The sequence below is a fragment of the Gallinula chloropus genome (assembly GCF_964237585.1).
Source record: "Gallinula chloropus genome assembly, chromosome: 1".
NCBI classification, from domain to species: domain Eukaryota; kingdom Metazoa; phylum Chordata; class Aves; order Gruiformes; family Rallidae; genus Gallinula; species Gallinula chloropus.
In genome coordinates this window covers 142,442,676-142,467,361 of record NC_140085.1, presented here as the reverse complement: position 1 = coordinate 142,467,361, position 24,686 = coordinate 142,442,676, and the positions used below count along the sequence as shown (strand labels likewise).

Below are 24,686 nucleotides of genomic sequence, written 5' to 3'. Positions count from 1 at the left end.
ATTCTGCAATTTCTATTGGTTCCTTCAGAGGTTTCAGATCAACCACCTAAGCTCTCAACAAAGTTAGAGCAATATATGATAATGCTCTGTGGCAATCTTGAGGTGATGTTGGGAAGTATGAATACTTTATGTGTGTAACACGTTAAAAGATATTTGCATGTAAGCATGATTTCTGAATGACATAAGAAATGATTTAAATGGCTTTGGCAAAGGTACACAGGCTTTCCCAGTAAATAAAGAAGCAAACAAGGAATGGCAGGGTATCCTGTGCAAGTTGGTGCACGTGTGCCTGAATATTAAGGTGAGGCAAAACCCTCCGTGAGTGAATATGAGTTGCAGGGATTTAGACTCAATGATCCTTATAGGTCTCTTACAACTTGAGATATTCTACCATTCTGTGAGGGCAGATCAGTGGTTTCAGAGAAACTGTTCCTCCAGGTACAGATAGAGATTAAGAAAAGCAGCTGAACTGATTACAATCACGGCTACACATGATGAATAAGGCCAACATCTCTTTTCATTTTATTCCTTATGAGCTTTAGAATATATTTTTATCACCTGGCTCAGAAATGTCACTGTCCATGCACTGGAAATTCTCCCCAAAATAGTAATGCCAGGCTTTGCCTTTGAACCTTGTCACAAATCAGAGAGATGACATCATGTATTCATCCAGTTTCCCCTCACTCCTTACAGCTCTGCTTTAAGCTGAAGATTGCCCCTGTCACCCTGGGGCTCTGTCCTTCTTCTAGTCTTCCTTCTGTCCAACCATGGCTTCACCTGAAGCCATTCCTTCCCGTTTCCCCGCTGTGGTCTCCACTGCTGTGCTCCCATCTCCTCCCTGAGAAGCTCCTGGGCTGGTTGTTTCCATGGAGTGCTTCCCAGTGAGCTCATCAAAGCAGATGGAAACAGCTGAGTGCCGAATCATTAATTAAGTCCCTGCTGGATCAGCGCGGATCCAAATATGCAAAACTGATGCTCTTATTTCAGAATCAATTTTAATCAAACCCCATCCCTCCCACCTCTGAAGAACTACAGCTCCTGCACCAGGGTGAAATGATTGCATCTCACATAACTCCATTTGGAGGCCGAGAAGCACGAGATGTTTTATACACGGAAAAACAGATTCCCTTTTGAAGGTTCACCATTTCTAAACTACACATATTACAGGACAAAGGAAATAGTCAAATACTCTAGCAGCCTAATGTCTTCACACAAAAATGAGACAAAAAAAAAAAGAGGAGAGTTAAGATACGTCTCACAAAGAACTTCTGGCCCTTGCTCTTGGAAGGACATCATATTTCCTGTAGGTTCAGCTTGGAATGTACATTGTAGATAGAAAACTTCAATGCCCTTTTTAGACCTGGAAAGTTCTGAATCTGCTTCTTAATTCTAGGCTAGATGCTGGGGGTTTTTAGATGTTAAGTATTACCTTTTTAAAGAAATGAAAGTCAAGAGCTGTTATTGAATGCCTTTCCTCCAATCAAGATTCTTGGAAAAATTCAGCTTTAATGCCAGTTTGGAAACACTTAAGGGTCAGAAAACTACCATAAGGTTTGATTTATTGTTAGGTAGTGTCTAAATTATTTCAGGTTCATTTGGTTCTGTGTTTAATATTCCATAAATTTTAAGGAGTACTTTACAATTAAATCTCTTTTTCCTTAGAAGAATTTCACTCTGCTACACAAAAAGAAAGAGAAGCAGCATTTTGCTCAAACCCCATAGGTATGTTTAGGAGTTCATCAATCCCAAATTTTTAACTACCATGTAAACACTTTCCATCATATGAAGCAATATAAATGCAAATAGCAGGTTTAAATAACAGCATGAAAAGCTGTCTCTAGTTAGTCTTGCATTATTTTACATCGAAATTACTACTCAAGTACATTATCCCACAAAATAGATCTCCTCTTAAAATTGCAATAAAATGGAAAATTTTTTTAGTGGAAATTATAATCTAGACTCAAGCTCTCTGATTCTCAGCTGATTTGCCCTGGTGCAAGCTTCTATGCTTATGCAAGGGGCAAACTACCTGACAGCAGTTTTCATCTTCTTTACTCATCTTCTTTACTTTTCTGACATGCAGAACAGAACGTGATCAGGCCCTAAGGGTTATCTGTGCTTAAACTAAAATTCACTGGCCATGTTATGCCTTGAGTATCTTTAAAATAATTTCAAGCTGCAAGCACAAGAGAATGATAGTGTTGAGTGTTCTCCCTGATTCCAAAAGCTGATACTTCTCTCACTACCTTCGTAATATATTTATGAAAGACAGTTATGCTATGTCAGCTTAGTAGGTGAACCCAGGGTAGCCAGTAAAACTGGGGAAATGGAAAGGAAAAAAACCCAACCAATATGAGGAAGTTGCATCTTACTATCACTGTTCACCAAGTAAGAATAGTTTCACAATTAAACTTAGCATATCTGAACTGATGAAGAAAAGGAAATGAATGTAGGCTCATTCCATCCCCTGCATTTGACATTGTTGGTGGATTCTTCCATTCTCTGGGCCGCATTTTGAATTGCCTGTACCATCCTTGTTACCATCTCCGGACTTGCACCATTCACACTTGTGCAAAGCGTGCATCAGTACATGTGTGACTGACTGCACACTGGATATCCCCATTGTGAGCACTAGGGGACAAGAGCTCTTCCCCCCAGGACTGTGCGCATCGCCCCTGACAGATTTATTTCAAAGCTTGGCACCTACTCATGGCTCGTTTCAGAAGCACGCCGCTGTTCAAAGCCTCACCAAAAAAAAGTATCCAGGGAAGATGAAGATGCACCGGAGAATACTGGCAGCTTCGTTATTTTCATGTTTCCCAATTTAAACTGAGTGATAATTCTGCCACAGCAGCCAAGTTTATTCATTCTCAGAATAAAATCCCACCAGCGAGAGCGGCTGCTACAATTAACAATTCTTTAAAAGCGCTAAGTAGATGTAAGTGGCCTGAGCCTCTATTCTCAGCAGCGCCTGGTGGGAAGCTGCCGCCTTGGCCTACAGCGGGGGTTTGAGCCAGGAATCTCCGGAGCTAAAAAAACACGCAGGAAACTGCCTGACGAGAGGGGCCTTTTCATAAAGGGTTATGCATTATTTTTTGTTCAAAGGGAACTCTTCCCACATGTCTGACAGCCACGGGGGGTTGAAGCTTGAATAAGCTTGTGTCATAGTTCCCCTCCTGATTGATACCCTGAGGCTGAACTTTTGGTCCCACCAAACCGCAAATGTAAATTGCCACAGCTTGAACTAAGAAGCAATATTTTTAGCAGGGGACTGTAACAAATCATAACCTCTGTGGATTGGCCCAGAAGGAGCGATGTCCAGAACACATGCTCACCAGCTGATTATGCCAGTAGCCTCTATCACAAGAGCGAACAACAAGTGAGAACGGGATTGCCTTAGAGCTCTCTCATGCTGATTTAGTTGTAAATTAGGCTGTATCTGAGCCTTATTTAAAAGAAACAATTTATGGAGCAAAGCTGGAAGTGCATGGTGAGCTACAAATGAAGCTTGAATCTGCCAATACAAACAGGAGAAACAGAATCGATCTGTAACAACGGTGATCAATTTTCAAGGGAAAACATTTTCACAGGCCACCTATTCTTTTCTGATGGTTCTTCTACAAACAGAGAACTTTAATTTAGGCAATGATACCATAAGTGGGATAAAGATTTTATGAAAAAAATCACAATTCAGTTCTTCCTTTATCCTAGAGCTTGTCATTTTATATGAACCAGCGTATCAAGGTCTTTGAGAGAGTGAGTTTTCAATTTGAAACAGGTACCTGCACAAAAATTGGTTTACAAGAAAAAAAAAGGAGCATTGCATGTTCGTCTCTGGTAACTGTGTTTTACTGGGAAAAGGCTGGATAAGTTCAGCGAGGAATGCTATTTACAGTGCATTATCTGAAGTAAAACATGATGCAAAAAGCAGTCAAAAGAAGAGACAGCTACGTGTGAAATTTTCTTTGTAGACAGCTGCTGATCCACAGATGAGTCACTCGTGAAGGCTCTCTCAGGTTTCATCTCATCACCAGCTCTGAGCTCTGAATCTTCTGAGACTGTTCCCAGAGACTCAGTTTAGTCAGACGTGCCTCAGCCACCGTGCCACCCTCAGCAGTGCAACCCGGGATGGTGTGGGGCAGAGCTCTCCTCTCCCCACTGCTTTTCTCTGTCCTCTCTGCCAGGCGAGGACACCAGCTGTGCCGTTTGCATGCTTCATTCCCTAACGCCTGGAGCTACTGGGCTCATTGGCTTTAACACATGGGTAGAGCTGGACAGAAAGCCGGAACGGGAGCAGTGAAGCCAATGGGCAGCTCGTTGGCAGCAGCTGGTGGAGCCTTCCTCAACACAGAAAGCCTCAGCGGCAGCATATCAGGAACAACTCAGAGGGAAGTGCCTAAAAGCTTGGCGTTAGAGAGGTACATCCAGAGCCACAGCATCGACAGGGAGATAGCTGGGTCGCTTTTGGCTTTTCCAACCCATAACCTCTGATGCAGGGCAATGCAAAGGCATGCATTAGAAAGCAGGAGTAACTGAGCATGAACAGTGGCTGTTTGGGAAGGCAATTACCAAATAAAACACGAACATGCCCGCATCTGCAGATTTTGTGGTCTAGAACATTTTTGTTGTTATAACTCTTCTGCTCTACAATCAACTAGGACTAGGAAAGCATGAAAAGCCCTTTTGCTGCTACCATAAGAGGAATGTTTATAACCAAGCCTGCTAGCTCGCACACCAGACTTTATTCTCTGAAATGTAAAAAATTAACTACCATACCAGCCTCCATGCTGGTTCTACTGGTTTCCATGGTCTAAAAGCTCCTCAGTGAAAATAACATGGCATTTTCACAGAATCGCAGGATGGTAAGGGTTTGAAAGGACCTCTGGAGAGGGGGGCTAAAAGCAAGATCACCTACAGCATGTTGTACGGGACAGCATCCAGGCAGGTTTTGAAGATCTCCACAGGAGACTCCACAAACTCTCTGGGCAGCCTGTCCTGGTGCTCTGTCACCCTCAAAGAATTTTTTTCTCATATTCAGGTATAACTTCCTGAGTTGCAGTTTGTGATCACTGCCCCTTGTCCTGTCATCCGGACACCACTGAAAAGAGCCTGGCCCCATCCTTTAGATATCCGCTCTGTAGATAACAGAACAAGCATTTATTATTCTACAGGCTAAACAGACCCAGCTCGCTCAGCTTTTCTGCATACGAGGGATGCTCTAGTTCCTTCATCGTCCTCATAGCTCTCTGCTGGACTCTCTCCAGTAGTTCCCTGTCCTTCTTGAACTGGGGAGCCCAGAACTGGACACAGTGCTCCAGATGTGGCCTCACCAGGGCAGGGTAGGGCAGAGCAGAGGGGGAGGATAACCTGCTGGCCATGCTTTTCTTAATGGACCCCAGGACACCAGTGGTTTCCCTCATCCTTATCTTGTTCCTTTTGCCTGAGAGACAGACAGCAGCTCAGCAGCACTCCCAGTCTTGGGTACCACAGGAGCAACGCTCCAGCTCCAGGCCTGAATGCCAGGCAACATGTGCTGCCACTGCATCTGCCAGGGCTGCCTCCCAACACAAACCAGTGACTTCCACAGCACTGCAGCCCCTCCTGCCTGAGCACTGACTCAGGCTGGACCTGCTGCAGCGCCGAGGTGTTCTGTCACTACACCCACAAGTTACAGCATCTGATGCAGACAATTAATGGGCTAATGTTTATTTATTTATTTGTTTTGGTTTTCAGTTGTTTTTTTTTTTTCTCTAGCGCCCTGAGCTAGTCCTCTAAATCAATGACAGGGAGCTCATGCACACGGGTCGTATACAAGCAAATTCAATTACTAAAGCAAAACAGCAACACAAATCAACTCAAAATGGTAGTCTTAGAGACAAACTAAAAATAATGCCTTCTTCCAGTTTTATATCTGAACACTTTTCAATCTTCTTTCCAGCACAGCGTACAATTTGCCAGTCATCAAATAGTGGTGATAGATGCAAAGGGGGCTGCCTGTTTTTAGGCACGCTCCCATTCTTTAAAAATGTTGTTCAGCCCCAAATCACATGAGATTTGAAATATTTCCCAGGATTAGAAACTTTCCCTTTCTGAAGAGATATACCCTCTGTAGAAGTCCGAAGCTTCACCGAAACGAAAATATCCCCACTAATTCCATTGAACCTGTGCAAGGTGGTCCTCACCTATGTCTCTGAGCCTCCTTTACCATGCACTATGCCCTCCAACTTGTGAGCCTCTCTCAGGACATCCGCCCCACCGATCCCCAACTCCAGAAGAAGCAAGCAAATGCCAAACAGCTGCTATTTCCATCAGATTAAATAATCCTTGAGAGGCACCAACTAACAGCTTGGAAGTTAATGCCTGAAGAGGTCAAAGTCAAGGTTGCAGAGCTCTCAAGTACTGTCTTCCATGGCAAGCACATTTAAAAAGTCTGGCATGATCACCTGTTATGCTACAGCATGGATGCTGCTACAGCATGAGACATGGCGGGGCACAACCAAGAAACATGGAAACCATCTTCCTGCTTCAGCACCCTGGTAAATTTTGTCCAAAGTAGATCTACTAGATGGATTTTCCCAGAGATGCACATCCTGAAAGCAATGGGACCTCCTACCTTCTCTGTGCAGTTCCCTCTGCTTTGCATTTGCCAGTGTTTTTCAAACCAGAAACTCAGATTTGGCATCTCGCATCCATTTTCTGTCTATGCTTGGTTTCAAAGGAAGACTTCTGATCAGGTCTACCCAATGTCCCTGTCTTTTCCTGTTGTATGCTGGCACTGCTTCTCTGAAAGCACTGAATCCAGCAATTGCAATGAAGCTCTGTTGGCTTCACCAGCTGAGCCTGGAGATGAAATGTTTTCCACAGAGGATGGGGCCAAACCTCACTATTTATCCTAGATCATTTGAACAGCAAACATTTACAGACAACATGAGCGTATCTGTTTCTACAAAGAATACAGAGTTCCCTTTCACAGCTGGGGTTACAGGGGACAAACCAACACACTCTTCTTTCAGCCCTGGTGTGCTGCTGAATTTGTATCCTAATTTCATTTGTGCATGGTCGATATTAAACTAGCAGAAAAGTCAGAAAAGTCCACTACACTTGCTTAGGATGCTGCAGAAAGAAAAGGTAGTAGGTGAAAAGTGGGAAAAGAAAGGGCTGATTGATATATGGTATGATCAGACCTGGAATAAAAACATGACCTGATTTGGGTATAAAAGCCCCTCATGTTCATTAGCTAAGGTTCATATGCTTCTTTTGACAATACAGACCAAGTGATTTCAAGATAGAACAGTCAGATGCGGGGTGCTATTTGGCCCATTAACATGGACTTGTATTGAATTATGTAAATCATTTAAATGAATGAGATTCACCAGATGGTTTCCACTGGGACAACTGAACCTTAGTGCATACATCTGCATTACCTGCTTGAAGCTAAAATCTTCTCCATTGCTTTCAATTCTGACTTTCTTTTTCCCCATCTGCTTTTTTTATAACTACTTAATTTTCCAGGAAAGGGAATTCATTCTTCCTACTAGCTTAGTCCTAAGCAGCATGGCCAACTGTGATGAGAATTTGGTTTCATAATATAGTGGAAAAAACTAAGTTTATTGGTTCAAAAATTGCTTCACAGATATGAGTGTAGATAATTAGGTGTAGTTTTGCATTACATTTATTACAGCAGAGAGATCCATTAGGATCAAAAAATACATCTTGAAATTACTTTTATGATGCTGGTCCTTATTAAATTTGTAGTGGTTTTGTCCTGTGAACTCTTCTAATTTATAGCCGACAGAAAAAAAAAAAAGTCTTACTCAACAGAACTGAATGAAAATGCCTTACTGGGAGCATTTTAGCCAAAAAAAAAAAAAAAGTTCTATTCAAATTGACATGGCTTGTTAACATCATCTAGCATGGAATACCTTGAATTTGCCTTCCAAGGGAAAAAAACTCCCGATATTCACTGGATGAAGTGATACTGCAGGCAAGAAAACAGGCTGGACTGTAATCAGCAAAGACCATGCCAATACTGTGCTTTAGAAATCAATCTGAAGTTTCTCTAGGAATCATAAATTCCTGCTGGTTTTAAACAGCAGCAGGTAACAATGCCACACGCAGTTGTTCAGCTATGCTGGCCAATTAATTAGCACGGCAGAACTAATCCCTTATCTGTTGTCTCCCATTTTAAACATATCTGCTCTAAATGAAGGGAGAATAAGTATCCTCAGATCCTGGATTGTACTTAACAAAATCACAATTAAATAATATTTGACTTTAAATAAAAAAAAAGCCTTTGTAGTTCTGGGGCTTTATTTCAAACCTATCTGCACTCCTGCTGTATTTTTCTTACGGTTTGTCGTTCCACAGGTCATGTTCATTTTGATTTCCGTGTGCCTAAATATATTCTTCTATGTAGGTTCTTGAACATAGAAATGCCAAAGTTTGCCCACAAAAATGCAATGTGGTTGATGATGTTTTTAAGCACTTTTTTTTTTCTGTTTATTTCAGACAGTTAGCTTTTGTAATAAAAGAATGACTATATATAGATTAAAGAATCCTACCCGGTTGCCTTCAAACTTTGAGCGATCGTTGTTTGCTTTTGCTGTTTTTTCTGCGAGTTTCTTCTGCCTTTGAGGGCCTTTTCCAAAGAAAATGTAGTTGACAAAGGCGTATTCAAGTAAGGCCAAGAAGACAAATACAAAGCAGCCCATAAGATACATGTCAATGGCTTTAACATACGGAATTTTAGGCAAAGTCTCTCGCAGATGAGTGTTGATTGTTGTCATAGTCAGCACAGTTGTAATTCCTACACAAAGGAAAAAAAAAGAGCATATATAAATCTAAGCAAATGACACTTCAGTTTTATTTCCCTTTTTTGGCCAACCTGCCTTATCAGTGTGGAGAAGCTTAAAAATGTGTGAAAGGTCCCTTGCAGATGTTATAACTGCAAATGGAAGTAACATTAAAGCTTGGTGCATGATTACTCTGTGACTGTATTTCCTTCATGTGATTGAGGGATCAGTTGATGGGGCCTGGCACCACTGTGGTGAGTTAACTTAACTTCATGGAAACCCCTGGAGCTGTGAAGACCAGGCCCATCTGTGAGAGGAAGGCAGACAGTCTTCCCAGCAATACAAGGTGTGCTCTTACAGCACTGTGCTTCTTGACGTGATGCAGAGAAACTTTTTGAAAGTAACAGAACTAATTAGAGGTCCAGATAGGTAAAACCATGTGCATGTACTAAGGCAGGGTGTTCATACAGATAGTGAAAGATTCCTCCCGTGCAGTTTTAAATTAAGCAGTTGGTTGAATTTAGTCCTGTAAAGGCCCCTCTGCAGTAGGTGGTGAGAGACAGGCACCTTTCTAGAGCAGTGCATCTCACCTGGTTAGGGCACCAGTTTCAGGAAAGGACAACACAGAAGAGGGATTTAGGATTGCTAGTTTAGAGCAGGAGTTTAGTTTTTACAAAAAAAAAAAAAAAAGAAGGGAGATGAGCAGTGAGAAGCAGCGAGGTACGTGCATTGGGGGAAAGAAAAAGACAAGGAAGGAGAGTTGTATTTTTATAGTGATTGACTGGACACTAATAAAGTACCTAGAAAAATCTATAAGGTATGTCAAACCCTCATTTATTTACTCGAGAATGGACACAGCACCTGAAAATACATTACAGAGCACACTTTTGAAAAGCCAGTACGAAAAGCAAATTTATTGTCAGTCTGCTTGAATTCACAATAAAATGCAGGGTCTGTATCTCTGCTGGAAATGTTATGGGAATCACAAATCACAGGTGGCTGAAAACACTGATTTGTGGAATAAGCCTACATTGGTAAAAGAGGCAAGCTATTCTAATAGGTACCCTCCATTACTATTTTCTCTGATTCTATAATTATACCATCAGTTTGTAAGTAGTCACTAAAACGCATGCAGAACAAAAATAAAGAATGAAAGAAAATTGCTGCCATATTGTAAAGCACAGCTACCTCTACCTGAAGAGACCGAAATAAAGACAATATAACTCCAAATCAAGTTGTTGGTGTAAACAGTGTCACTCCAGGGAACTGCAACTGTAGTAGCCTGTGAGGTGTTGTAACTGATATTTTGTATATTTAGTAGGTTAGCATCATGTGGTTTTGCAGTTCTTTTCCTCTAAACTGTGAAACAAGTGTGTGTTATGTCGGATGTTACCCGGCTTGAAATACAGCGGGCGCACACAGTGCAAGCTTATTTTAAAATTGTATTTGATATAATTCACCCAGCTCTGCAGTGAAATGAGTATCGCTGACACATTATTTTTACCTAAAGAAACCTTGACAAAGTCTTTAGAAAGCCTTCATGGCAGCACAAGGAATAGGGGTGAGAAAGCTGGAGGGCTACAGCACAATCACACGTTTACAGCCCAAGGGATTTCTCTAGCCTGAATTAGCTTCTTTCTACATAGGATTACCTGCTGCTGCTTCCCATAAGGGACTCCAAGTTACCCAAGATCAAACTGATTCTTCTATCAAAAATCCCAGAGATCCCTTTCAACACACCCCAGCCATCTCACAATCATTCCACAGATGCTTACCAAAGCCTAGGTTAGCAAGGGACTTAGAAGCCTGCCCAGTGGGGGTTACAGCGCCCACATTTTTGGTGCCTGTTGCCAGGATGGAATCTAGATTCTTGAGATTTTAAACACAACATGGGCAGAGTTTCGTGGCTCTCTTAGTGATCCAGAAAATTAAGCACACTGAACAGAAACATGGCCATCACTAACCAGAAGGGAATATGTCCCCTGGGAGATCTTGACACCCTGCAGGCAAATGTCCTTCTGAAGTTCAATAATTTATTTTAAAGCACAGCTGGTGGAGAAGATGACACTCACCAATCTCAGAAAAACAGGATAATCTTGTGATTATAGTCCTTCCCAAAAGTGAGAACTCTAGGGATTATGTTTCTCATCACTCAAAGGACTGAATTAAGGAACTTCTAGGGCTAACTAGTAATAACTCCATTTTAAGCAGAATCGATGGTTTTGAGTATTTGTCTTGTGATCAGCTCCGCATCAGCCTCTACCTGCAGTGTCCATAGCACATGGTCTCTGGAATGAATTTGCTCCATGCCTGGGCTTCTCTTTTGAGGCAACTACTCGGTTCAGCACAGGCTGGAGCACTGACAGCACACTGCGACAGACCCAGGACAGAAGCAAAAACATGGAAGCAAATGTACTAGAATCAGGCCCTTGTGGAGAACTCATGCTTCCCGCAGGGGCTGAGTAACAACTTGTCTCCATGTCACTAAGAATGGCACAGGGAGCCCTTCCTCTAACAAATACCTAGGCCCACAGGTCTTAGCCTCCTATTTACTGTGCATTTCAGAGCCAGCTACATATGTCCAAAGGTGTTATATTGCCTTTAAGCTTTGACACCATTTTGTATCAGCTTCAGACTCATAAGAGGGACTATATAAAGGAACGTAGGATAGACCTATGGTACTGAACTTTATTATGCAAACAGCACAGACATAATTACTAAGGCAGTAATTGTTTTCTCAGAAGAACCTACTAGATGGATTTTCATCCTCTCAAAAGGACTTTCTATCAATTGGAAATAGAACATCTGGGCTCCTGAGCCTGCTTTGAATGTACTCTCTGACTTTTGTTCTAATATTTGTGTTATCACAGTACGGTACTTGATGAACTTCTGCCACACAGAAATAGGTCACATGAGACAATTCTATTCCTTAAACAAGAAAAAAAATGCATGAAGACATTATAGAAGGGCATGGAATGTCACCGGTAACTTCTAAGCATCTGCTTTCTTCAGTCCTCTCTGGTATGTAAAATCTAGATTTTGAGTGATGTGTTTGGAGTGTTCCCCTCAGTCATAAAGTCTCAAGGGTGGATTTTTAGTATCCAGTAGTTCATCTATAAATACATCAGAGCTATTTGGACTCTATGTCCCATGTCATATTAAGCTACTACTTAGCTGTAACCTGCTGAACATGCACTGGCTGCTGAGCTGTAATGCCACATTGTGTCATGCCCATGTGCACCAGCTAATCCACAGTATCTGCAGAATGACCGTACAGTAACTGCAGTTATTTACAGTAAATGCAGTTATTTTGCACTATCTTCAGTTATCCACGTTCAGATAGTAGGATGCAATATTATATCGCTCAAAAGTATAGGTGTAGCTGCCCATCATGCTTTGGTATGTAGGACCTTGGGCGGTACAGGGTACAGAAATAGGGAATCTCACACATGGCAGTGGGTTGGAGACCCAGTTTGCTGTGCTACGTATCAGAGCAATAAGGAAACTAGGGAGTATGCTCCTGTTTTGAGAACACGGCATATCAGGAAGTTATGCAGCACAGGATTAGTGTCAAGTTTTGGAAGGTATGTGCTACTGGGAAGCACAGGGTTGAAGATGGGATTTGGGATGAGATGAGAGGCAGCAGTAGTAAGGATTTATGGATGCATTTAATCTTCTTTGTCTGTAGCTATCCCTGAGTATGCTTTGTAATGGATGAAATATTTCCTGTGAGATATTTTGAAGCTGTCTTCCCTTATCTAAAGGATACTTTGATCCAAAAAGGTCTTGGACTGGGATCACCAACCTGTGCCAAATCCATGTTTATCTGCCATGAGATAAATGACACTTTAAGCTGTTATAAAAAGACACTTGACGTACTGTGTAATCTGAGGGTGAGGTGGGATGTCATGGTCTGTAGCTGACATGCCCCTGTGCTCTGAACTAGAATATGGTTCTTGAGGTCTGTTCCTGCCACTGTCAGTTAAAGCACCCAGGACCTTAGGTTGAGGCTTGGAGCCATGCTTGTCTTCCCACACTGAGCTGGACTGAAAGTTGACGCTCAAGCCCTTGGAGAATGATTCTGGAGCTGGTCCCCTCACTGAAGCTACTGACAACAACATTAACTTTGATGAGAACAAGGCTGGGACCTGTATGAGCAGCTCATGTCAGAGATTCAGTGGTAGCTACATTCCTGCATGCAGGGGAAAACTCATGACTATTGAGGCAACACCGAATGACATGATTTTGACGGAAATTATTTTGGAATATCAAAACACCAACATCACGTTGCAGTCTTTAACAACCTCCAAAAGGCAACATTCAGTCTGACATTTTAATGTCCCACTCACTCTTAGCACATACCAAGGGCAACTCTTGCTGCTGATGCATCATAATTGATCCAGAATGACACCCAGGATAAAATGGTAATCAGTATGGAGGGCATGTAGGTTTGAAGAATGAAGTATCCAATATTTCTCTTCAACCTGAAGCTCAGTGAGAGTCTTGGGTAGGCACCTGAGGAAAGGGAGGGGAAAACAGCGTCATTTATGCTGAAGAAAAGATACTTGCAGATACTTGTCTTCAGTTTCTGTAGAAACAAAAGCATGCACATTTTATGGGGTAGCATGACATCTGCAGAACAGTAGGGAAAACGCCTTCACTGTATTACTGGTTGGTACTAAAAGAAACCTTGCAGTGAATATAGTGATATCCAAGCAATTTGTATTTGGGAAGAAAAGAGAGAGTCAGTTATCCTAGATTATTGAACAGATGGGTCAGCACCAGCCAGTTTTTAAAAACAGATGCTTAGGTCTCCATGTAAAATGCTTATCCAAATACAGTTTTATGTAAAGTACTTAGAATTAGAGAATTAGTAATGGGCATAGTTTTTTTTTTTATTTACACAGGAGAATTTTTCATGAGATAGCACTTCATAATTACATCTGAACTATGAGAAGCATGCTACCTGTGGTGTCAAAAATAAATTGCAATGAATCCCAGTGAGGAAAAGCCTCCAGGCTAAATCCAAAGACCTCTAACATCAATTAGAGCTGGACAGAATTTTTATTCAAAACATATTTTAAGGAAAAAAATTTATGCTTTTATATGTGTGTGAGTATATATATATACTATATACACACGGGATTCACGTACAATTGGAGCAAATAAATAATGGAAAAAGATTAATAGCCTCAGTGTCAATGTTTCAAGCGAAGCATTTTATTACTTACATTCAATCTGTTGTATTTCAAAATTGGTCTTAATCTTACTGAATACATTTTGTATATTTAGAAATCTCAAACAGGTAAAAAAAAAGGTGACTTCTTTCACCAAAAGCAAAGAGGATTAAATCTGAGTACAGCAGCTGAACAAGAAATAGGTAGTCATTCACATATCATCTCCATGTACACTTCATTTTTTGCATTACTAGTCATAGAATCATCGAATCATTACGGTTGGAAAAGACCTCCAAATCATTGAGTCCAACCATCTCCCTACCACTTATATTACTAACTAAACCATGTCCCTAAGTACCTCACTCAACCTTTCCTTAAACATCCCGTGGGACAGTGACTCCACCACCTCCCTGGGTAAGCTGTTCCAATGCTTAACAACTCCCTCTGAGAAGAAATTTCTTGCCCCCCATTCTAATGCAAATATGTGCAAGATATGAAAGATATGAGATTACATCTAGAAACAAAGAAAAAACTTGCTAACTTCCCTTTAAATTCTATTTGCATGTTTGCATCTGGGCATAAGAAATCGTATTTGCCCACATGCACAAGAATAAAGGATTTCCTTGGAAAGAAAGTGAAAAAAGGAATAGAAACCTTCAGATTTCTCTTCATCACATCCCTGATAGTTATTTTTGAGTCATGTGACAGAAAAAATGCTACACAATTTCCAGGCAGCGGAAACATCCATACAGTATCAAACTTTATGCAACTATCCTTAACTATTTTATCAATCTCAGAACTATCACCAGAAAAAGAAATATCTAGTTGTTGCATTTGGTTGCTTTGACCTTTTTTTCCAGCATGAAATGCCTTCTAATTTTACCAATAGAAGAATATTGGTGGAGTCAGAAGAATTTATTTCATCATGAAAATCTGACTGAGGTTTTTTGCATTCTAAAGCAGTCAATATAATTTTCAACAAAGAATCATTAAGACTTTAGCTTGCTTAGCATCTTCATTTTCCTCTGACCAATATTTAATTTCAAAAGACAAATTCTCTTTTTTAAATCATGCCTGCTTTTTTCTTGCTCAACTTTTTCATTTAGCTTCTTATGAAATGTTTTTCATGGCCTGTCTGCACACTATGTAAATACAACAGGAACATACCCTGCCATCACTAAACACATTTAAAACGTAGCAGAACTGATCACCTTTCTGCAATAAGATTAGTGCCTCAGGCAGAAATCTTTACAAAGTTCTGTTGAGAAAAATTATTTCATATAATACACCGCCCATGTAATGGATTCTCAATAAATCTCTTCCTTTCCACAAGTCATGTTCAGTCTGTGTTTGTGGAATAATACTATTGAAAGAGGCGATGGCCGGAAAATCTCCCATAAAATACTGACTCTTTGATAAATAGTCTGAAGGATTCCTTCAAGAAGGTTCAGTGGAACTGAATCACTGAATCAAAGCCTCTTCTTGCGCTGCACCAGGGCTGACCCTGGAAGCACGGGGGAACATCAGAGAAGGAACAAAACCAGTGCTTTGATATTGATAAAGCAGGAAAAATGGATGGAGGATGTGTGTGTCTACAGTGAAGACATGCAATGTGCCACCTATGTCAGCAATCGTCAGTCCTGAACTGAGAAACTGTGTAACCAAGTAAACTTTAGACATGTATTTTGAATACTTCATCTGTGACCATCACCTACTACCTCATCACCATCTCTGTTAACTACTGAAACTAGCTGGACCAGGCCTTAAAGCTGGATACTCCAGACAGATTATCTCTAGGCCAGAGACATCAACATGAAGTTCCTTCAGGTACCAGGTTCTTTGTCCTGGATCTGGAAGATAGAACCTTAAGAACCATACCTCAGGGATGGGCTGTCACTACCGACTGTCTTCCTGCTCTAGAGATGTCACTGGACTCTAACAGAAAGACTCAGCTGAGAATCTGAAGGTGTACCATTCCTTTGAGATGCCTTGTGACATCTCAGAGGACAGCATGCTACTGATAGATGTGATATAGACCTTACGGTTTTTTGATATGCAGACTAAGAAGGATGCCTTATGGCATATCAAACAGCAGTTGATTAAGTTACTCCTTTGAACTGCATGCACATGAGCTAGGTGTCAAAGCTCCAATTATATTTACAGGACAGTCAGTTCATCTCATCAACCAAGTAAAGGAAACCTAGAGAATTGTTTTTTTCAGACTATGCAGACAAGAGTTCTCCTCTATGTAGCTCTCCCTCAGAGTACAAAATTTGATATTACTTTCACCTACATTGCTTTTATGCCTTCACTGATGATCTATTGGCCCTGCTGCCAGCCTGCCATCTCTACTATACTATCCTCTAGTAATCAGACCATAGGAATCTGTGGGAAAAAAGAATTAAAAGAAGGAATAATCCTGATTTCCCTTATTTATGTCCTCCTCTTTGACTGGATGGATAACACTCAGTGAAATGGATGGGTCCGAACCTGCATGAGACAGAGATTGAAAGCCCAGATCCTTATTTATCTAAGAAGGAACCTTCTTGTGTAATTTATATATTTAATAAAAATAGATTTCTTGGTGAGCTCAACAATTACAGTGCTACTTGGTGATTATGCTTGGATAACGATTTGTCAATTAAGGCTCAGTACATTTAAGAGATTAATTACAAAAAAAATCTGGTTGCTAACATTCCATCAAAATTTGTGTTTGCTTAAAGAACAGTGTTGTTGTTCAGGGACCAGATTTGTTACCATTCCTCACATCTCATATAACAAGTTGATGTATACAGGCTAATTTATACAGTAGAAAAATAACAGGATTTGGCTTGAAGTATTTAAATCTAACCACAGTATTGAGACTGCAGACATGAAAATAAATACTTAATCAATAACTGAACCAAAATATTCCTCTCTCATATATTTGAACACTTGGTGAAAAGTAATTACTTGTTTCCCTTTCAATTTCATTAAAAGCTAGCAAGCTGAAATATCTAGCTCCAAGGCTAAATTAGTCTCTTGCTGTTTTATCCAAGTATGAACCAAGATAACAGAGTTGGTCAGTAACAGAATTCTTATTTTAATCTGTTCTTCTGGGAAGGTTCTTCAGCTAATTGGAAATGTACTTTACAGACTTATCTTTCAAAATACAGCAAATAATTAATTTTCAAATCTTTTAAGACTGCCCTCCTCTTACCAACAGGCTGCTAATCTGGCTTTAAGTGATGTGTAACTTGAAGCTTTTAGGTGCTGTTTTACATATCCACATTCCTGTTCAGTTTCTTAGCATTCCTGGATAACAAACATTTAGGATGCAGATTCAGCTCACATGTCTAGGCACTAAATTTCAGGTGTCTGCATGCAGGTACTTACACATGGATGGTGCATAAGCTCTCAGTGTAAACCATGAAGACCTAGATGTACAGTCAGCTGATTCTAAGGGTGGGATTTAATTGCCTATACCTAATGCCTTAGGCTAGCAAAGAATATAAGTTAATTAATACTAGTTAGCAATTAATACTGAAGCACTAGATTGGCACATATGATATGACAGTAAGACAGGAACAGCAGGCTAACAGTTAAGTAGGATGCTCTACAGCATCTCAAGGGGCACCAGATACCTATGTTTAGGCAACTGAATAGTGTCCTAAGAGCTATTCACTTGACAGAATAGAGGTGTTCAAGAGCTGAATAGCTCTTTAGACTCCATTGACAGCACTGATTTGGTATCATTTGACTATAGGCTTGATTCAGTTACTGACACATAGGCATCTACTGCCATTCTAGACATCTTATAGTAGCCTGTAAGGCCTTCAGCTGATGTTAGAACGACAGTCAAACCAGATTTTTCTTCTTCACAGCAATTTAAATACTACTTTTCTTCTTTCCATCAGGAATAAAGAGAACAGGCTATTGCCCATACCTTTGCAGATACCTTCTAGACACTTGAAGACTTTTTAATTTCCACCAACTATTTTTTTAAACTACATGATCATACCTGTTTGTCCAGTAGTCTCAGGTACTTAATTTTCTAGACTTCTACTCATATTTACTCATTTTCAATAGACCCTCATCTATTGCTTCACAACTGTCTTGAAATGTGCTATCCATGACCACAAATCCTGAGCTCTGGCCTTAGCAATGCAAGTCACACTACTTATAAGAATGTATTTTGATTTTTTTTCCCTAAAAAAGATGTTACTGGCTCACGTTCAGTATGAGATCAGCGGGAACCCCTAGATTTCTACACACAGAACCCTGGCCTAACCTGATATTCCCTATGCTGAATTTGGAAAGGAATAATTAGTTGTACAGATGCTGTACTATGCACTTGTCCATACCCACTTTTATACTTCTTTTCAGACCCATTTTGCTGATTTGGCATGATCATTTCTAACTCCAATGCTGTGCTTCAACATGTATGTAGTTTCTCCAGTACTCTCGCAGCCCTACACAGCTTTCTGTCATTATCTATGGGTTTTTTCTCATGCTTACTGTTGCTTCTCAGTAGTAACTATGGGAACAGATTTTGCTATTTGCATAAGTTAAACAAGATTGTACAGCACTGTTCCTCATGGAGGACAGGAGAAATAACTACTCCAAAAGCTGTTTGTGACATGACTCTGAAGCCTTCTTTTAGTTTTCTACAATCAAAGCACACTAGTACTGCAATCTCTGAAATGTTCACTGAGTTTGCACTCAAAGAACTAGTCGCTTCCCTTGAGACTTCAATAACCTCAAAGTCTCCCTCCCTCAAAAAAAAAAAATGCATGCCTGAATTATTTTCCACAAAATATAGAAACTGGCTCTAATTTCTAGGACCATACAAAAGTAGGATCTTTTTAAGAAATTTGAAAGGAGTGTGCTGACTTCATCCATCAAATTCATTAGCATCCTCCACATTTAGAATTAAATATGTGGTTTTGAGAAACGTTTCCCCTGTGTGGAAAAACTTGTCTAAAAATTTCATAATCAATTAAGCATGTTCTGTACCAAAATAATAGTGAATTCAGTATTTCTTCATCATTGACAAAAATTATATGCTTCAGAAAATTGTACGAGAAACATGGAGTAATCTGTTCTCTATGATTCCCATCATAATCCCTAATGTCAAGCTGGTTTAAATACTGAAACATGAGACTGTTTTATTTCTTCCACAAAGTTTTTTTAGAAAGAAATGATATAATTCTAAAAATCTGGTCAGTCTTATAAATGCCTGTTCCTAGTTTTTATTATCTCTCATATTCGTCTCACAGCTCTTTGGATTTCTCTTTTTGCTTAATTTAACAAATCTCTCTCATGCCTAAATTACTAAATTTATTTTTTTTTTTAAAGTAATTTCAGTTAATTCAAAATTACTTTACTGAAATATTTCATACTTAACTAAAAGGGGGCCTTGGACTATCATTAAAACTTCCCAAATAAATTCTCTGTCTTCTTGTGGTTGTCCTGAAGAGCCACCCCACATGAACACATATATTCCTGTGGAGGGGCAGGTGAGCCCTGGCTGCTAAAGGTGACGCTAGCTGCAGAATGGAAGGATATAGGATTAGAGTATCCATTTCTCTTATAGAAAAAAAGCCCTTCCATTCACAATGATAACCAAGAACAGCAACAGTTGGCATACCTCCTCATATTAATTTCAATCCCAGCAATATTTACATTCTGTTCTGAAATACAACTCGTGTTTCTGTGTACTTTGAAACAGATGCTGTGTCCAAAGAGTGGGTGAAGTGATGCTTACAAACATAATAGAGCTGTGCTTCATGTGTTCTAGTGCACTGGGACAGACAGAACAGTACACTTCTGGGGTCTGAAGAGCACTGAAAATATCTCTCTGAATTGTGGCCCTACACTTGCTGATGGCTTTCTGTGTTGCATTAGTCTTGTCACACATGGCAACATTTTCCTATGCTGCTGTCTAACATTAAACATGTAAATTAATGTCGTGCTTTGTCACCTGAAGACATCCAATATTGTCAATTACCAAAAACTTTTATTATATCTTCAAGGAAACAAGGAGGGAACACCCAGATCTATTTTTAGCATGTTAACAAAAGCACTGGCTATATAAACCGTATTATACACCCATGAGTGCAAATCAAGATATAAAAAGCATTGCACTCACTCTACAACAACAAAACAAGCATGCACTGAAAAGTTGCAGGGAGGTGCTCGTAAAAATGGTGGCTTTCTGACCCTGTATGCCAAAACACACTTATGTACGATCAGTAACCCTGTAGGCTACATTTAAACTGATGATTCAGAGGTGAATTACTTCATATTTATTTAGATCACTGATATTTAGGTGTCCGGTTAAGTATCACACACACACATGAAGAAGAAAAATAAACAAGAAATGCTATTTCATGGAGTTCTGCCTCCAGGCTTTGTCAAGTGTGTAATTTATTTAGCCAAACACACAACACAGACTACATATAATAATGATTAATAATGATTAACTATGATTAATAATGCAATAATTGTCATACACAAGGAAAATAAACACCAAATAGGCAAATGACAATACTTGCCTGTGGCAAAGACAACATTCTTTGACACCAGTCTATATTCCACGATGGAGAACTGAGGCAGCTCAATCCTCTCCACGCCAGTGACCGCGTTATCTCCACCTCTCCAGTAGAACTCTATGTCATCGGTTGTGTAGCCGTCTGCAGGCAAAGCAGGAGAGCAAGTCAGGACTAACAGCAGACTCAACAGCAGCTTCAAACACAGTACACGTGGTCTGCCATTTGAGACAGTTAAAAGAATGGGAACAGCTGGAGTGGTGCATGGCATTTTGTTCTGCCTGTGGGAAGGTCTCCCGAAAAGCTGTGCCATCACAGTCTGCACAGGCATTTGAGGCAAAATGCTCTGTTTTCTTCTTTTTTTTTTTTTTTATATATCACTTTCATAAAATTCACTTAAAGATTAATGGCCACAACAAGACAGAAAATACTTGATAATCTGCAAAACTGCAGATGAGCATGATTTAAGGCATCATAGGCAATTAGCACTTAAACCAATGTGTATTTATGCTGATAATCATCAGGAAAAAGGTGAATTATTCAATGAATACAAAGAAACATAGTTGAGGCAGATCTTTTCCATTCAGACTAAATAGCACGAGTCCGTACCATTTCCATTTGTTTCTGTAGGGGAGGACTTCAATTGAATATAGAATATGTATATCCTATCTACTGGTATACGTATATGTACTACGTACTAGTATTTTCTGTGTGGAGAATCTCCAGCTAGTAGCAGCAATGGAGCAGGAACTCTTGAATCAGAAATATACATCTGGATATTGCAGTCCCAGGACAGAACTAGATGGAAAAGATAATCTGGTTCTGTGTGGAACAGAATTGCAAATTATAAATGGGGCCGATCTGAAAGCCCGGGGGGGTGGGTCCTGAGGCAAGACCATCCATGCATAATAAAGCACACTGAAAGAAAATGATATCACAGTGTTTGCTCTCTTGAATCTGATTAAAATATGAACATTCATTCTCTTGTGTTGAAAATAAACATGCAGTCACTGCCTCTGCCAAGTCAGGCTAGAGCATTAAATGGCTTCATTCTCTCCTAAACCCATTTTCCTAGGATGTATCCATCCATCTAGAAATGGATGATCCCTTATTTTTTTTTTTTAAGTCAGATGTCTAAAGAAAGAAACAAACAAAAAAAATTCAAAGAGTGATAATTACATAATTCATACAGTGTTTATAGACACCAGTGTAAATAATCACACTGTTCTATAAAAGGGAAAACAGCCTGCAGCTGAACTAAGTTTCACATGCAATTCCTTGTGTACATACAGCTTTCTATTTCCAGAGTACAGTTCTGTTCATCTAATGGGTATCTTCTCAAGTCCATCATACATGCTGCCGTGGTTGTGATTCTGAAATGCAAACATCAGACAGCATTACTGTACATCCAGTAATCCAGATTGGTTATTGTTTATATTTCAAAGTGAGGTTTCTCTGAAGAGAGACAATGGAAAATCTGGTCCATTGTTTTATATAGACCAGCAGCTTAATACAACAGTGGTTACACTGACTGCAACAGAACAACTCGCTGGGACTTACCCTTACGCAGCTGATCCCTTTGGGATTCAATGGACCTATCTGCATACACAAATACTGCACAAACATTTGCCACAATTAAAGAATATAGCTTTATGTGAGGAAACATGAAGCAAAAAGTCTGCTACAAATGTCAAAATGATTAGAAATCTGTGTGTGTAACTCATTTCTTGGTTCTGTGGCAGCTCTAGAAAAACTCTGAAATGTGGAAAAGATGTCTGAAGTCCAGCAAAATGCGTTGCTTCAAAGGTGAGTATACTTCTCTAGTTTTCAAATTTAAAGAGCATTTTGTAATGAAGCACCATACTAAATTTTAAATTTTATCCCCAAATAACAATGCATTTTTGCTTTTTTATTTCTAATGTCGGCAACTGAGCACATTAATGATGAATTTGCAAACCACTTCACTGCTCATGAGTCTGCATTTTTTGCTCAGCTCTTGTAAATCAGGAGTGTCAACAGTACACATGTACACCCAAACCAATTGCATTAACAGCTTCACACAGCCTTGGCACTTTATTTTTAAATTAATGGACGTATATATCTGTACTAACTTTTGGACAGATATAACCATATGCTCACAATTACTCTTCAGCGTATCTCAGTCTTTTGCTGAATCACAGCCTTCACCGAGAGTATGTACATTATTATGTAACATTTCTTTATAGTGGATTCATACAAATTTAACATTTATATTATCTTCTGGGCCTGCCTGCTCTGTTCCTTAATCATCCTTTTCTGATACAAACAATACATGGACAAATAACAGCCTGGTGATAACTGATGCTCGTAACGCAAGAAGGGAAATACCTTAAATGTACCTCTAAAAGCTGAGACCCTCAGTGTTATGGTTTTGTACATGTGTTTTCTCAGTTTTGAAGCTTTCCCTCTGACCTATTAACCTTCAAGGATGAAAATTTTCTAATTTGGTAAACTAGTTCCAAATTCCAGAGTATCATCTAAAGAGGAAAAAAGTACTTGGGTGCCTTTCTTCAACTCTTTTGCACTAAAGAAAAAGACCTCATATTATTAGGAACACTTCATCCAGTTCTCCCAGGATAGAATAGAAAAATGTTTATCCTTAGCAGATAGGTTATTTCAAGTATCAAAAAATCCAAACAAAGGGATTAAGCCCATTCTAACTATCTGATAGGACAACAGAAGTCATCTCTCTCTTACTGAGCAGGTGCTTTTCCAAGAAAACAGTATAATTTCTTTGAAAAGGGAGCGGCAGCTGCATGAGCACAAGGGCAATGGATGGACCAGGAGAGGAAAAAGCTCAAGAATCTGCTACTCAGCATACATTCCCACCTGTGCTCCTACCAGCAGCCAGTAAGAAAGGCACACACCAGATCTTTGTCCTTCCCAGCCGTATTTGTGGCATGATCGTGTCTTTGGCACTGTTTTCCTCTCTGGGTGTCCTCTGAATACCCTTGTGTTAGTCATAGAATCATAGAATCATAGAATGGTCTGGGTTGGAAGGGACCCCAAGGATCATAGAGCTCCAACCCCCCTGCCACAGGCAGGGACACCAACCTCCAGGCCTGGATCTACACAAGGCTGCCCAGGGCCCCATCCAACCTGGCCTTGAACACCTCCAGGGACGGGGAATCCACTACCTCTCTGGGCAGCCTGTTCCAGCACCTCACCACTCTTTCTGTAAAAAAACTTCCCCCTAATATCTAATCTAAACCTTCCCTCCTTTAGCTTTAGTCCATTCCCCCTTGTCCTGCCATTATCTGCTCTTTTAAAAAGTTGAATCCCCTCCTGCCTATAAGCTCCCTTCAGGTACTGGAAGGCTGCAATGAGGTCCCCCCGCAGCCTTCTCTTCTCCAGGCTGAACAATCCCAGTTCCCTCAGCCTCTCTTTGTACGGCAGGTGCTCCAGCCCTGTAATCATCCTTGTGTCCCTCCTCTGAACCCTCTCCAACAGTTCCACATCCTTCTTGTATTGCGGGCCTCAGATCTGGACACAGTACTCCAGATGGGGGATACTTCAGTTCAGCCTTCCTTCAGCTGCCTGCTGGGAGATGCTCTGGTTCCTCTGTTAGCGCATGTCCCAGTGGGCAGGAATATTTTGCAAACAGAAATTCCTCTGTTGCTCTGCGCTTTAGGGGGGGATATTTTCTTTGCCCTTCTGAACCTTCAGGCATGGTGCTAGACGCAGGGATATTACTTATGGTGATGAATGTCTCCTCGATATTCAGTAAATAAATTCCTTGTTTGGATTTGCTTGTGCAAGGCTTTTGCTTTACCCATTAAACTGTCTTTATCTCAACCCACGAGATTTCTCACTTTTACTCTTCCAATTCTCTCCCCCATCCTGTCGGCAGGGACTGAGCGAGCGACTGCGTGGTGTTTAGTTGCTGGCTGGGGTTAAACCACAAGACAGCTCTAGCTAAACATGTAAGATCAGGACTAGTCTAGAGTCTTGGAGGAGAAAACTTAGTCTTCAACCTGTGGTCATTGATGAACAAGGTCTTAACAGAGATTTGTTTTACAAAGCCATAATGATCATGTAAACAAATGATCTTGCTCCAGACTCCGTTCATAACCACTTGTTTTCTGAGGAAAACAAGAAGGAACACTGGGGCATTGCTGCTGCAAGGTTTCTACCCCATGCTTGAGTAC

General features: G+C 40.3%; 1 protein-coding gene across 2 annotated transcripts in view; it reads right to left on the bottom strand.

Moving 5' to 3' along the window:
* Positions 1-24,686, bottom strand: part of GABRB3 (gamma-aminobutyric acid type A receptor subunit beta3) — a gene marked incomplete at both ends in the record, with an annotated part of 193,959 nt that overhangs the window by 3,067 nt on the left and 166,206 nt on the right. For both annotated transcript variants that reach the window (XM_084269653.1, XM_084269654.1), the window contains 4 exons: positions 8,562-8,806; positions 13,155-13,307; positions 20,506-20,643; positions 21,790-21,872. In XM_084269653.1, the coding sequence (XP_084125779.1) occupies positions 8,562-8,806; positions 13,155-13,307; positions 20,506-20,643; positions 21,790-21,872 (619 nt within the window). The remainder of the gene's footprint in view (positions 1-8,561; positions 8,807-13,154; positions 13,308-20,505; positions 20,644-21,789; positions 21,873-24,686) is intronic.